Source organism: Leptonychotes weddellii, chromosome 8, assembly GCF_054177405.1.
Source record: "Leptonychotes weddellii isolate Sample4059 chromosome 8, ASM5417740v2, whole genome shotgun sequence".
Classification (NCBI taxonomy): domain Eukaryota; kingdom Metazoa; phylum Chordata; class Mammalia; order Carnivora; family Phocidae; genus Leptonychotes; species Leptonychotes weddellii.
Genome location: NC_138376.1, coordinates 95,633,561 through 95,647,627, shown reverse-complemented (window position 1 = coordinate 95,647,627; position 14,067 = coordinate 95,633,561). Strand labels below are relative to the sequence as shown.

Sequence of the window (14,067 nt, the reverse complement as noted above, 5' to 3'; positions counted from 1 at the left end):
GCCTGTGTTTTAACCAGTCCTCAAGGTTATCCTACAGCATGCTAGAGTGTGAGAACCAGTGCTTTAAAATACCTATTTCACTATACTTGTATGAATGAAACTATACAAATCACTCATACATTTTCTGTTTGTCAGTGCTGAAGTATGTGTTGGGTATATGTTCACACTGAAAGTATCTTTTTTACTCAGGGTCCACTTTTACTAGAACAAACCAATTATACAAGGGTATACCAGACCTTTTTCCTTTACGTTCCAACCTAAACTCAGAATTGGAAAATTTGAGTTCTAGTCCTTTGGACTCTTTCATTAAAATACTAGTTGTATTAACTTTGGTATTAAAAGGGAATTAATAATGTTTTATAAGATACATGAATCAAAGTCTTCATAGACTGCAAAAGTGTCACACAAATACATCCTATATGAAACACACTCCTCTGAATCTATACATCATATGCTGTTTGCTTACCTAAAGCAAGCATGGAACTGATATGTCCACTTAGTAACTGACTCATATTATTACATTTACACTCATATTCTCCTATGGCACTCAGAAAATTCTAATCTCAGATATGTTAAGTGTTTCTTACCGATTACAACTGCTATGGCCCCTAGTGCTAATCCCAAGACCAGGATTAGAGGTGCAACGAATAATTTTCCAGCTAGAAAACAAAAGGCAAAACCATTTAGAGTCTTAAAACTAATTTATCAAACAATTTCAGCAATGCTTCTTAATACCGCAGTGTATATTGTTTTTTAAGAAGTCTGGTTATAATTAAGGCAATATTTCTCTTAGGAAATGGATCAGGTGTAGAACAAATATACTTATGTAAATTCAGTAACTCCGCAGAAGTCCTGGGCACATTAGTCAAACGTCTCATAAATCATTTAAACTTCATAACCAAAAAAATTCCAAAGTTACAGGTCACTTTATTCTGTCAGGACCATTCATCTTTGTGCTTTTCCTTTAAATATCTTTCATTTTTCAAGATTCTGAAAGATTAACAAAGGAGTGACACATTCAGAGTTGGCAGGAGAAAATCTAATTAGCTCACAAAATGGAAAGCTAGTAGGTGCTACAGAGGATTACATCCAAGCCCACATCTGAAAAACTGATTTACTTACTTCCTGGGTCCAAAGAAAATTAATAATATGAACACTTGGCAGACTGAACTACAATTGGGATGCTTAAATATTGTTAGAGGGGTGCCTGGGTGGTTCAGTCTGTTAAGCATCTGACTCTTGGTTTCAGCTCAGGTCATGATCTCAGGGTCCTGGGATCGATCCCTGCATCCCACTCTGCACTCAGTGGGGAATCTGCTTGAGGATTCTCTCTCTCTCCTCCCCCACCCCAATTCATGCTCTCTCTCTCAAATAAATAAATAGTATCTTTAAAAATAGAAATAAATTAATAAATATTGTTAGAGAAAATTACCAATTACCAATAAACATACAGTACATTTAAGGTTATTCAAATGAATCACTTTAATAAATTCAGAGAAAAAAACTGATGTTGCCAGAGGGGAGGGGGGGTGGTAAGGGCAAAATGGGCAAAGGGGAGAGGGCAATATGGGTTTCCAGTTATGGGATGAATTAAGTCACAGGGATAAAGGCACAGTATAGGGCATATTGCAATAGCAGTGTATGGGGACAGATGGCAGCTACACTGTGGTGAGCACAGCGTAAGGTACAGAGAAACTGAATCACTGTGTAGTACACCTCAAACTAAGGTAACATTGTGTGTCAACTAGAGTTAAAAAAAACAAAACAAAACGCAAATTGGAAGGTCTGCATTGGTCTCATGGAAAAAATAAAATAAAATGTGAGAAAAATAAAAGGAAGCACTTATAAGAAAGCTAAGTGCTGGTCAGGTTGCCAAAGGATGGCATCAACTAGCACTTTTTTCCTAAATAAATAGCTGAGCAGCGATTATAGTAAGTGCTAGTTTCATGTAAACAGGGCACGGAGTTCACAGTCAGAATTCCACTCACTTTGAAAGGCACTAGCAGACACAGAAAGAGGGTGGTAGTTAAAACCTTGTTGTGATACAGTAACCTGGACCTTAAGGCATGTGACACGGCTGCACAATTCAAACACAAAAAGAGGTGAGAATGAATGGAGGGGCTTTGCCATTTAAGGATAAACCAGCGACACTACTTTACAAATTAAGGGCAGTAATTTGGAATAAGCAATTACATAAAAAACCCAGAAATATAATGCTGCCATTTGTTGGAAGTTTGTCAGAAAAATATTAACTTTTTTATGTTTAAGGAATGGTTTTTGGAACCATGACTAGACAGATAGAAAATACAGCTTTTAATATCTAATTTAAAAAGAAGACTATTTAACGGACCTGTGTCTAACCATGGGTTTTGTTTATATTTTTTGCCAATGACAGAATCCAATTTAAGCAGTATGAAATCTTACTGAACAATGACATTTTCTACATTCTTAAATAAAATTGGCCTGCATATTTTATTTTTATTTTTAAAAAAATATTTATTTATTTTGGAGAGAGCGAGAGAGTGAGCAGGGGGGAGGGCAGTTATTTATTTTGGAGAGAGAGAGAGAGCGAGCAGGGGGGAGGGCAGAGAGAGAGGGAGACAAGCAGACTCCCTGCTGAGTGGGGAGCCCACCTCGGGGCTCCATCCCAGGACCCTGAGATCAGGACCTGAGCCAAAACCAAGAGCTGGACACTAACCCGACTGAGCCACCCAGGTGCCCCTGGCCAGCATATTTTAAAAGAATCTGTTCTTTCCTGTACCCTTGGTTCAGTATATTCATTCATGTTTTCTTTTTAAATAATTAATATATTTTCATAATAACAATGAAACATGATTGCAAAGTAATAGCACTGATTTTTTTCCCCAAAATATCACAGAACTTGAAGAACCAATGTGCTCTTTCTTTGGGAAGTAATAAACTTATATCGATCATACAATCAATGTTTAATACATGTTTAATTTTACTTTTGAAACTGTTTTGAGGAATTAAGCACACCTCTCATAATCATCCTCACATAATCTCACATCCTCACATAATCTAATCCTAGATTATTAACAATTCATTTAAAATACTATTCTCAGTAGCTGAAATAATATTCTATTATGCCCATATATATATATTATTTAAATATTTAAATAATTTAAATATTTAAATATTCATGTGCTTACTTTTTTGTTCCTTTTTTTTTTTGCTATTTTAAAATATACCTGCAAATAAACCACTGTCAGCTTAGATTTGTCATATTTTAAAATGTCCTTCACTTTACTATCCAATTTCTTTGCAAAAGAATTGCACAAAATTTCTAATTCGTTCAGTAGTGTATGAAAGTCCAGCATTGAGTATTAACAAGAAAAACTGCTAATCAATAATTTTAAAAAATCTTTTTTTTAACTTACACTTCTTTGCCTACTAAGAGCACTGAACATTTTAAAAAAATGTTTATTGGCTACTTGTATCTCCTCAATTCTGGTTCCAGACTTCATCTTTTTAAAAAAATTGGATATTTATTTTTGGAGGAGGCTCTATTGCTTTTGTTCATATAAATTATCTGCCACCTAGAAATCAGTTAAAGACCTATATTTTCTTTACTATTATACACTTTAACTTAATACTTTGAGCATTTGTATATAATGATATGAGAACTCAGTACTTTTTCTCAGTCCCTTTTATTCCCAATGCCATTCATTGAATAATCTGCCTACTCCCACCAGAGAGACAGCCTCATGTCAGAGGCTGCTAAACTCATCCTCAAATCTCTGTTCTCCCTTATTCTTTAGGAGCAGAACCTCTGATCCATAGCTGGGCACATGGTCACATGGAATGCAACCATGTTTCCCATCCTCCAGCTGTGAGAGCAGAGCAGGCCCTTTCTCTGCCTCTTCCAAGGACGTCTGGAGGCTGCAACCCCAAATGGAGGGAGCAAACTGGATTACATCACACAAAGACAAAGGCTGGGAGGGCTCTGCTATCATCCACCTTCTCTCTTATATGGCAGGGAGAAGCTAGGTTTGTGACTTACAGAGTCATTCCTTTTCCAAGCTTTTGGGTGGCTGGGAGAGGTATGGGCCACCCTATTTGGAGCTAGGATCCAACAGAAGTTAGAAGCAGCTGTACTGGAGGCGGGAAAGCAGGTGTGGGAGCGAGAGCTTTTCTGAAAGTCAGATGCCCCCTACTTTGTCAGGTTTGTCCGGACACACATGGGCGTGCACACACAGTAGAAAATAGGCCCCAAACAAAACCATTTACAGAAAATTGACCATAAAATAAAATTTTAAATAAAAACAGAAAAGACTGTGCAGAAAAGACATTTCTCTGCTGACAATGTTCACTGGCTGTGCATTTTACAGGCTGTTAAATAACTCAATTCTATCTTATGACCCGAGAAGAGGATTCTAGTGGCCTCTAGGCAAATGAGAGGACCCAAAGAGAATGCATCTAAAATACTACTGGACAAATAGGGCAAGAGATAACTTCCCTTATTTAAGAATGATTAAAGCAAATAACAGAAAACAAAAATAAAAGATTATTAAAATAAAAAATGGAAGGAAATACCTTGCCACAAAATGTCACTGAAGTAGGAAAAAAAACCTAGTAATACAGAAAATATAAGAATTTTGTGTTTTTTGGTGGCTCTCTGTATATACAGATTTACAAATAGGTTACAGCTCAAAACTTAATTTGCAATTTAGTATCTTCATGGTAGTAATGTTGTCAATAGGGGTTAGATTCCCTAGCTATCCCTCCAAAGTCTATTTAACTAATAGGTAAATATTGGGTATACAATTATAATACATACAAGCAAATAAACAACAAATACATATATTACAAGCAAGTAAAGAGGAAAACACTGAAAATCATTAAAACCAATCTTGACCATATTGCACGCTATTGGTTGTGAACAATTACATTTAATTAAAGCTCAATAAGGATATTTCATAGAGATCATACAAGATTTTAGAAAACGACGGCACTGGTTTCCATGTTAAAATGAATTTTAAAATATATGTTCTAGTTTTACCTAATAGAAATGTGCCATTAGCACCAGCTTTGTTCTGATTAGCCATGGTATGATTCTAGTAAGGTGAGGGGTTTACAATAGTAATGAAGTGATGGAGGCTTAAGGCGAGATAAAAAGAGATTTTCATGAGGTAACTAGGCAAAAGTCGGTAGCAAAGGGGAAATGTGGAAGACGTTAAAAACTATTGTACATCCATGAGAAAGACTCTCAGAGAAGGAAATATTGGAGTTTTGTGTAATGAAAAAGAGAGGAAGAAACCTCACAGTGGACACATTCCAGAGAAGTAGGGAGCCATTGGAAGAAGCAGTATGAGGTCAGAAGAACACTGTATCACACAAAGGTGGTGGCCTCAGGCCAGAGGAGGAATCTGGGTTTATGTTTGTGTATGTGTATATGAGATCGTGTGTTGTTGAGGACAAAGAAGAGGGTAAAAACTCAATCCAAAAAGGCATTTCATTTGGATACTTAAACTTGGGTTTGTAGGCAATGAGGGCATTTGATACTCATTTCATTAACTGTTAGCTATTAATATTAATAACACAATAGAAAATACATACAATGGCCTCAACTCTACAGATACAATAAGACTCCAGTACAGGGATATTTATTTATTTTATTTTTAAATTTTTATTTATTTATTTATTTATTTATTTATTTATTTATTTATTTTGGTGGGGGGCGGGAGAGAGAGACTGCATGTGCTGGAGAGCAGGGAGGGGGGAACAGAGGGAGAGGGAGAGAGAGAGTCCTAAGCAGGCTCCATGCTCAACACTCAGTGAAAGCCTGAGGCAGGGCTCGATCTCACCACCCTGAGCCAAAATTAAGAGCCTGAGGCTTAACTGACTGAGCCACCCTGGGGCTCCATAAGGATTCTCAAAAACTGTATTACACGTACTCTATGAATGAATAGAGTATATGTGTATGACCTGTTGCTGGCACTGTCAATAGAAAAATAAATGTGACGTCCCTCTCATCAAGTGGCTTAAATAAGGTTTCAGAAATTTAAAAGATGAATTTACATTTCTGCAGTATAATAAATAACTTGTTTTTTTTTTTTTTAATCTGCTTGCTCATATAAGTTGTGTCCTGCTAACAAATTTAAATTTCCATTCTAAACTCAAAAGTAAAGAAAATATCTTCCTCCTGTTTTTGGGTAAAGTCCCCACTGGAATACCTGACAGGTGCTCAGAATTATCATGGCTAATACATTTGAGTTCTCTTATTACCGCTTACTTCCCAGAAAACATCCCTATAAATGATGTCGGATACTCACCACAGACCGACCCTCGCACTAATCTCCTTAGATGAGGTCTCTCTGGGAGGTAGCGATATTTGCAGCCAAATATACTGAGGTTTGATGTGTGGTCTCCAAAGAAACGGAGCTGGCGGTATCTTTCCCCACATCGATAACAAAAATTAGTGTTACATTGTGAGCAGGTCATATGGTCACATCCTTCAGTTCTCTGGATGTGGATCTGTATCAGTGACAGAGGAAAAGACAAGGAAAAGTTATTATAATTTTTTAAAACGTGAAATCTGGCAAGTGTTATCGAACAAACAAGTTTCACCAAAACAAAAGTCTTACATAGCATTCTTGTGGCTGCCAGTTTACTTATAATCACACTGTGCAAGATTGTGTTTGTATCAAATACTTTAACATGTGTAAAGCTCCATAACATTGCAGGTACTCAAGCTGTTGGCTTATTTTGACCAACATGTAAACAGACACATCCCAAAGAAAACTCACTTATCTCTCTAGACATACACCTAACTCAGTGGTTAGGAGGCAATTTAAAATGCTGTGAAAGTATATTTTGTTTATGCCATGATCAGCAAGAACGAGGTGATTTGAGGAATGAGAAGAGATGAAGAATATTCCTTAAAGGAAAGGATTATGCAAAGCTCTGTGTGCATAAATAAGAAGGCACAGAAATCTTTCTTTAAAAAAAAAAAAAGATTTTACTTTTAAGTAAACTGTACACCCAACATGGGGGCTCAAACTCACAACCGTTAGATCAAGAGTCACATGCTCTATGGACTGAACCAACCAGGCACCTTGAGTAGGAGTCTTTCTTTGAGGAAGGAAATGATAGTAACTCTAAGTGTATTCACAGTACCATTTCAGTTTCCAACTCTAATGTCATTTGCAAGTATGTTTCCAGGACTGTTTATATAACCCCTTCTGTTAAACTCAGCGCCTTCCTCTATTGTTGCAGTCAAGTTACATGTAAATACAGCTTTGCCCAGAATGTAACAAGGATTGTACTCCGATAGTCTACCAGGTACCCAGCATAGGGGTCACTGTCTCAAGCACTGAGGCCATATTACAATAAAGATATTATTCCTTGAGATATAATTGGATACTTGGCTCAGAATCCTATGGACACTCTATATAAATTGGGGCCATCTTTCATTCAAGTACATGCACCCTTTGTTAGGTGAATAACCATGAAAGAGAACTTAACATTACTTCATAAAAAAAGAAAAAGATTTGGTTACACTGTCTAACCCTTATGTGGTTAAAACAGGATCACCAGAAATAGTCTTCCCATTTCACTACAGAGTAGGCATTTGTTATATTCAAGTCACATCCCACTCATTCTTGTTTATTTATATATTTATATTTATATATTAGTTCTTTGCTTAGAAAATTTATTTAAAATATCCCTAATACCATTCTGACTATTATAAATTTCTACCCCTGACTTTGCTTTGAGATGAGTGTGTCAGAAAGTGTTTTAATGTAATTGGGAACTTCACAATTAACATGTAAGTCACACCCACCACTGGTTGCCTCTTTTCAATGAAGCCGTGGCTGCAGTCCACAACTTTACACAGTTTTTAAAAAGTAAATTCTATACCCAGCATGGGGCTTAAACTCATGACCCCGAGATCAAGAGTTACATGCTCTACCACCTGAGCCAGCCAGGTGCCCCAACTTTACACATTTCATTTGAAATCCTACTCTCCTTCCCCTGATACACAAGGTAGTTCCCTGAACTTCTGCAGTAAGTACAGTTATATGTTTATATTTTTCAAAAACTTCTCAATGATTATGGAAATGAGATCAAATCATCCAGGAAAGAGAGAAGATATATAATGTGAAAAGAGAAATTTCAAAGTTAGGAGATAAAGAAAGTTATCCATTACAAAATATAACCTTATTTCATAGTTTTTGAAAATAAAAATTTTGAAATTGCTGACTTCAAATCATATGCAGTATTTCAGCTTTAGTGATTCAATAACCAAAATTCTGAACTTCAATTTAAAAGAACATGAATTTTTAGAAGGACTTCTGAGGGTGCTTTTAAAATAACAATACATAGTAATCATAGTAATGGTGAACATTTCATTTGATAATACACATATTTGTGAATCCATCCTCTACCCATCTATCCATCCATCTACCTACCTACCTACCATCCATCTATTCACCTACCTATGTACCTACCTACCATCCATCCACCCATCTGCCTATCTACCTATTACCTACTATCTCCATTCATCTACCTGTTTACCTACCCACCATCCATCCATCCATCCATCCACCTACTTACCTACCTACCATCTATCCATCCACCTACCTACCTATCTACCTATCGGAGAGCTTCTAGGCAAGGATAACAATTTTGAAGAAGTAATAACTAGAAGGGCAGCACATTACAGGCAGCACAATGACTGGACATAACAGGCATTTACTAAATGATAACTGAATGTACTAAGAAAGCAAAGTGTACTAAGTGGTTGGCAGGACATTCGGTATTGAAAATCATTAGGCTGATTATAGGTTAAATGTCCATTCCATCCCAGTGGCTGATTCTTGGCAGGTAAGCTTTAGCTCCTAGGCAGGTTGAAAAAATCTGGGCTTTGACCTCATGAAGCCCTGTGTTTGAATTCTGGCTCCACAAGCTGTATAAAAAAGAGGTTACTTCTTGCTTCAATTTAGATAATATTACTTACATGAGAATAAAAATGTGATTATATATATATATATACACACAGTGCCTAACCTATTGTTTGGCACATACTGAGTCAGATCAATATAATATTGATTCCATCTATCCCTTCCCCTTTACCCACCCAAAAATGTGAGAAATCAAATGCCTGATCAATGTAACTGCACACCCTCTGATTGCTGGGTGGTCCCCATTCTTATGTTTTCATATGGGTAATTTTTAGGTTGATGCTAAATTGGAGAGTACCTTCCTAGATAGGCAAGGATAGTTTGTAGTCAGGTGCATACTAGCATCTCTGGTCCAGGGTTATTGAAAAATCCTTATTGGTCAATAGAAGCGAAACTTGCTTTCCCTGCTATTGGCCACTTCATCTTTTTAAATTATATTATTTTTTTTCTTTTACCTGACAGTCCAGTAAGAGTGAATCCAGATTTTGTGGGACCTGAAGATTATCTAATTTGAGGGACCCTCCTAAAGGAGAAGAATGTAAATTACAAATACAGTTGACCCTTGAACAACATGAGGATTAGGGGCACTGACCCCCTTGCAGTAAAAACTCTGCCTATAACTTTTGACTCCCCCAAAATTTACTAATAGCCTACTGTTGATCAAAAGCCTTACCAATAACATAGTCGATTAACACTTATTTTGTGTATTTTATGTATTATATGCTGTATTCTTACAATATAGTAAGTTAGTGAAAAGAAAATGTTATTCAGAAAATCATAAGGAATGGGGCACCTGGGTGGCTCAGTCGGTTAAGCATCTGCCTTCAGCTCAGGTCATGATCTGCCAGGGTCCTGGGATTGAGCCCCATGTCGGGCTCCCTGCTCAGCGGGGAGTCTGCTTCTCTCTCTCCTCCCCGCTTGTGCTCTCTCTCGCTATCTCTGTCAGTATCTGTCTCTCTCTCTCAAATAAATAAATAAAATCTTTAAAAAATAAAAAAAAGAAAATCATAAGAAAGAGAAAATATATTTATGGTGAATCTGCACCGTTCAAACCTATATTGTTCAAGAGCCAACTGCACAAGTTAGATACAAGGCTTAAGAAGGGACTTTTACAGGTGAGGGTCTCCAAGGCTTAAGCTCTTTAGCTTCCTGATAATTTCTTACCTAGTCCAGCACTTCCCCTCTTGTGCCTGTTTCTGTGAACGATTCTGAAGAACGATTCCTGTCACCACAACCATTTCATAGTCATGGCCTTCAGGAATAATAGAGGCCAAAGGTTCTAGTGGACCCTTGAACTATTTCTGATCCTTCTTTAAACCCCTGAGCACTAGGAGAAACCATGTTCAAAGACAACTGCTGAGCACCCAAAATAAAGGTTACTTCATTGTCTACTCAACTTAACCAATTTCTTGGTCACATAGCATAGTGTTGTATGTGACCGATAAAGGGAAAAGGACTAATATTTGTTTAGGGCCCATTATGTGCCAAGCACTGTACATAGATTAGAACCTTTAAGCCTCATAACTGCACCATGAGACTGGCATTCTTATTCATAACCTGAGCTCAGAAAAGTAATCTGCTTGAGTGAATGCAGAAAGGATTTTGATTCATGTCTGTTTCTTTGTTATGCTAAGCAGCCTCTTATTATAAACTTAAAGATAAAAACAGAGGGTCAATAGTATCCTTTGCTAACTGACAGAACAATCTTTGTGCTAGTCAAACAAACCTGTGTGCTCTTACACACAAGGTGTATCTTGAGTCTTTCTGCTTGCTTTAGCTGCTCTCTGGACCAATTTACGTTCTTCCTGTAACACAATATCCAAACTTTTCTGACAGGAGACGTTTATTAATCAGTTAAGCTTGTCACTGACGTTCACTTGGCTCAAAATTTCACATACAATTGTCACTGCCATTTTATATCTGCTTGTAACATTGCTTCATTGGTTTCTAAAATCTTTATGTGGCATATTTATTATTTCATTCAAATAGTAAAGACTATAATTTCTAGTCTCTTTGAACAGTCTTCCCTTTTCTCTCTCCCTTTTTAAAGATTATATTGTTAAGTAATCTCTACACCCAACATTAGACTCAAATTTACAACCCCAAGATCAAGACCAGGCACCCCTTTCCTTATTGCTAAAATAATATTCTGAACAGAGCAGGCAACTAAAATATTGTTAGTTCAATAATCTTTCTGCACAGGGAGTGATAAAATTTTAAACTCTATAGTAACCTTGCACATTGCAGGATTATATGGTTCTAAAGATTAATTTGAATATCTTACACAAGACAGGCAATGATTTAATTATGAAAAAGTGGTTTCATAATTTATCAGCCTTCAAGTACACAGTGCTTCCTTTAATACTGTTGTAACTGTCTCTTGATTATATATATTTCACAATTTGATAATTACAGAGAAATGAACTGACACAATGTGAGTTAATATGCAACAGGAGACATTACCTTTCACATGTTGTAAGCAAGTTGTAATTCTGAACTCCTAACACCCAGGGGATGACAAATTTCATGTGCTACATGAGTGCCCTAAGTATATTGTTAAAGGTCACCCTTTGACAATGCCATCTTTGTTTTTAGAACATAAAGCCTGAAAACATGCTTTAAATTATATTTACATAAAGTACACTTTATTTCTCAATGAAGCTGTTTTTACTCAGTATTATAGCTTCAAAATATTCATCATTTTATCTCTGCTACAAAACATTAATTTAACATCAAAATTCTGGTTTTACTTAAGAGATGGAGACAAAGTATGACAGAAAAGAAACTCCTAATCTATTAGATCAAACTGACTACTCATAAACCACAACTCTCATTTGATTTGTTATTACAGGGTTTCTTCTCTCCATCTATAATAAATAAGAGTGGCTGATACTTAAAAAGTTGAATATTTAAACACTAAATGTTGCTTAGACCTCTCTAGACTTGTAAGTCATGAAATGAAATGTTCAGAATATACTAGATATTGCTTTAAAAAGAGCTTGAAAGGCGCCTAGGTGGCTCAGTCGGTTAAGGTCTGCCTTTGGCTCAGGTCATAATCTCAAGATCCTGGAATCTTGAGCCCAGCACAGTTGGGCTTCCCCCTCAGTGGGGACTCTGCTTCTCCTTCTCCCTCTGCCCCTCCCTGAACCTTCCCCACTCATGCTCTCTCTCTCAAATAAATAAAAAAATATATATATAAAAAAAGAGCTTGATATTAAATCCACTTTATAGTTGGTCAGAAATGACAACATGGACCTTTTTTGAGTCTATGACATTCCTCATACGGCTAATATATTAACACCTGTAATAAGGTATTAATTATAAAAACCATACATATATATATTTAAGTATCTGCCATCCTCAAGTTGTTTAATTTTGTTTAGTAAAATGCCCACAAAGCATCTAAAAGATAGAAGTAGAATCCAGCCTTTAATTTTCATATAGATTCCACTTAACCATAAGGTGGAAGAATAACAATAAATGAACTGCTAAATATCTAACTATTTTATAATTAAATCAGTACACATCCCTATAGTGCCTGGGTGGCTTAGTCTGTTGAGCGTCCGACTCTTGGTTTCGGCTCAGGTTGTGATCTCACGGGTTCTGGGATCAAGTCCCATATTGGGCTCCTTGCTCAGCAGGGAGCTTGCTTCTCTCTCTCCCTCTTCCTGCCTCTGCCCTGCTTGTGTGTTCTCTCTCTGACAAATGAATAAATAAAAAAATCTTTTTTAAAAAAGCAAACATATACACAAACCTTCAAAGATCTTATAAAAATATTATGAACCTAGAATTCTTGTCCAACTATAAAATAAATAATATATGAGGGCAGAAATAAAACATTTCCAGAGATGCTAAGACTGCTCTGTACCTTCTCCGGGGCCACCACTTAAGGAAGCACTTTAGTAAGTGAATGAATGTGAAATTCAAGAAAAGGCCATTTAAGAACATACAAAAAATGTTGCAAGAAGTCTCAGAGAAAAAGCTGGAAAGCAATCAGTCTAATTTAAAATAGAAAGTCAGGTGGTTTAAAGAACATCTCCAAAAAATAACAATGGAATATATACCAAGCACTAAAATTCCTGAGGAGTAAATATTAAAAATCATGGTAATTAAAGTGGGCATTTCTACTCTCAATAGAGGAAAAAGAAAAACAATGAGAACTTTCAGGAAAAACAAAACAAATGGCATGTAAGTTCCAAATATGAGGTGTAACAAAATATGGCACAACTGAGTGATTGATAGTGAGCAAGGACGCTAGAGGCATTTTTCCTAGAAGTTGTGAATTCACAGAAAAGACAATATAATCCTAATTCCATAATTATATGTTCTTGATTGTGGAAACACACAATTGGTTTTTAAATGTTAGAATCATCCTTTAGAAAAAAAAACAGAAGTATTAAATATTATAGTAGAATAGAATGTGAATGTTATTAAATTTAACAATATAAAAACAAAGTTACAGCTTATAGAGAATGGGAAATAAGGGAGAAGAAGAAAGAACTATAGGAGGGCTAGATCTCATATGTCATCTAAAGTTGTTAGAATATTGAACAGATGTTTGAGTACATTGTTTAAAGGTAAAAGATAATCAAAAGAAGAACTAAAGTAATATCAAAAATTGGAAGGAGAAGAAAGGAAGGGGATTCAGAAGTGAAATGAGTGGTCACCTCTATGATAGTAGACTACATTGCAAAAACAAATAAGATGTCGACTGCAAAATTATTTAGTGTCTCCTGCTGTGTTAGCTTCTCGAAGCCAATACTCTGGTAACTTTAGTTGTCTTCCAATGCACTGGTTTTCTTTGTTATAGAGAATTTCATATATATTTCAAGTTAAATCTTATGACTTACTCATGATGACAAAGTTTTTTTTTTAAAGAAGATTTTATTTATTTATTTGAGAGAGGGAGAGAATGAGCCAGGGGGAGGGGGCACAGGGAGGGACAGAGGGAGACAGAGAAGCAGACTCCCGCTGAGCAGGGAGCCCCGACGGTACTTAATCCCAGGGTCCTAGGATCATGACCTGAGCCAAAGGCAGACACTAAACCAACAGAGCCACCCAGGCGCCCTGACAAAGTCTTTGAAGAAGAGTGTAGAGTACTGTCCAATGCTTATTCCCCAGAGGAGAACTCTACTATAAATTA

General features: G+C 36.4%; 1 protein-coding gene across 2 annotated transcripts in view; it reads right to left on the bottom strand.

Moving 5' to 3' along the window:
* RNF217 (ring finger protein 217) overlaps positions 1-14,067 on the bottom strand; it is a 126,866-nt gene that overhangs the window by 10,394 nt on the left and 102,405 nt on the right. Inside the window, exons 4-5 of one of the 2 annotated variants that reach the window (XM_081828922.1) lie at positions 6,294-6,495; positions 588-659 (exon numbers count right to left, since the gene is read on the bottom strand). In XM_081828922.1, the coding sequence (XP_081685048.1) occupies positions 588-659; positions 6,294-6,495 (274 nt within the window). The other variant, XM_081828923.1, reaches the window with a different exon arrangement.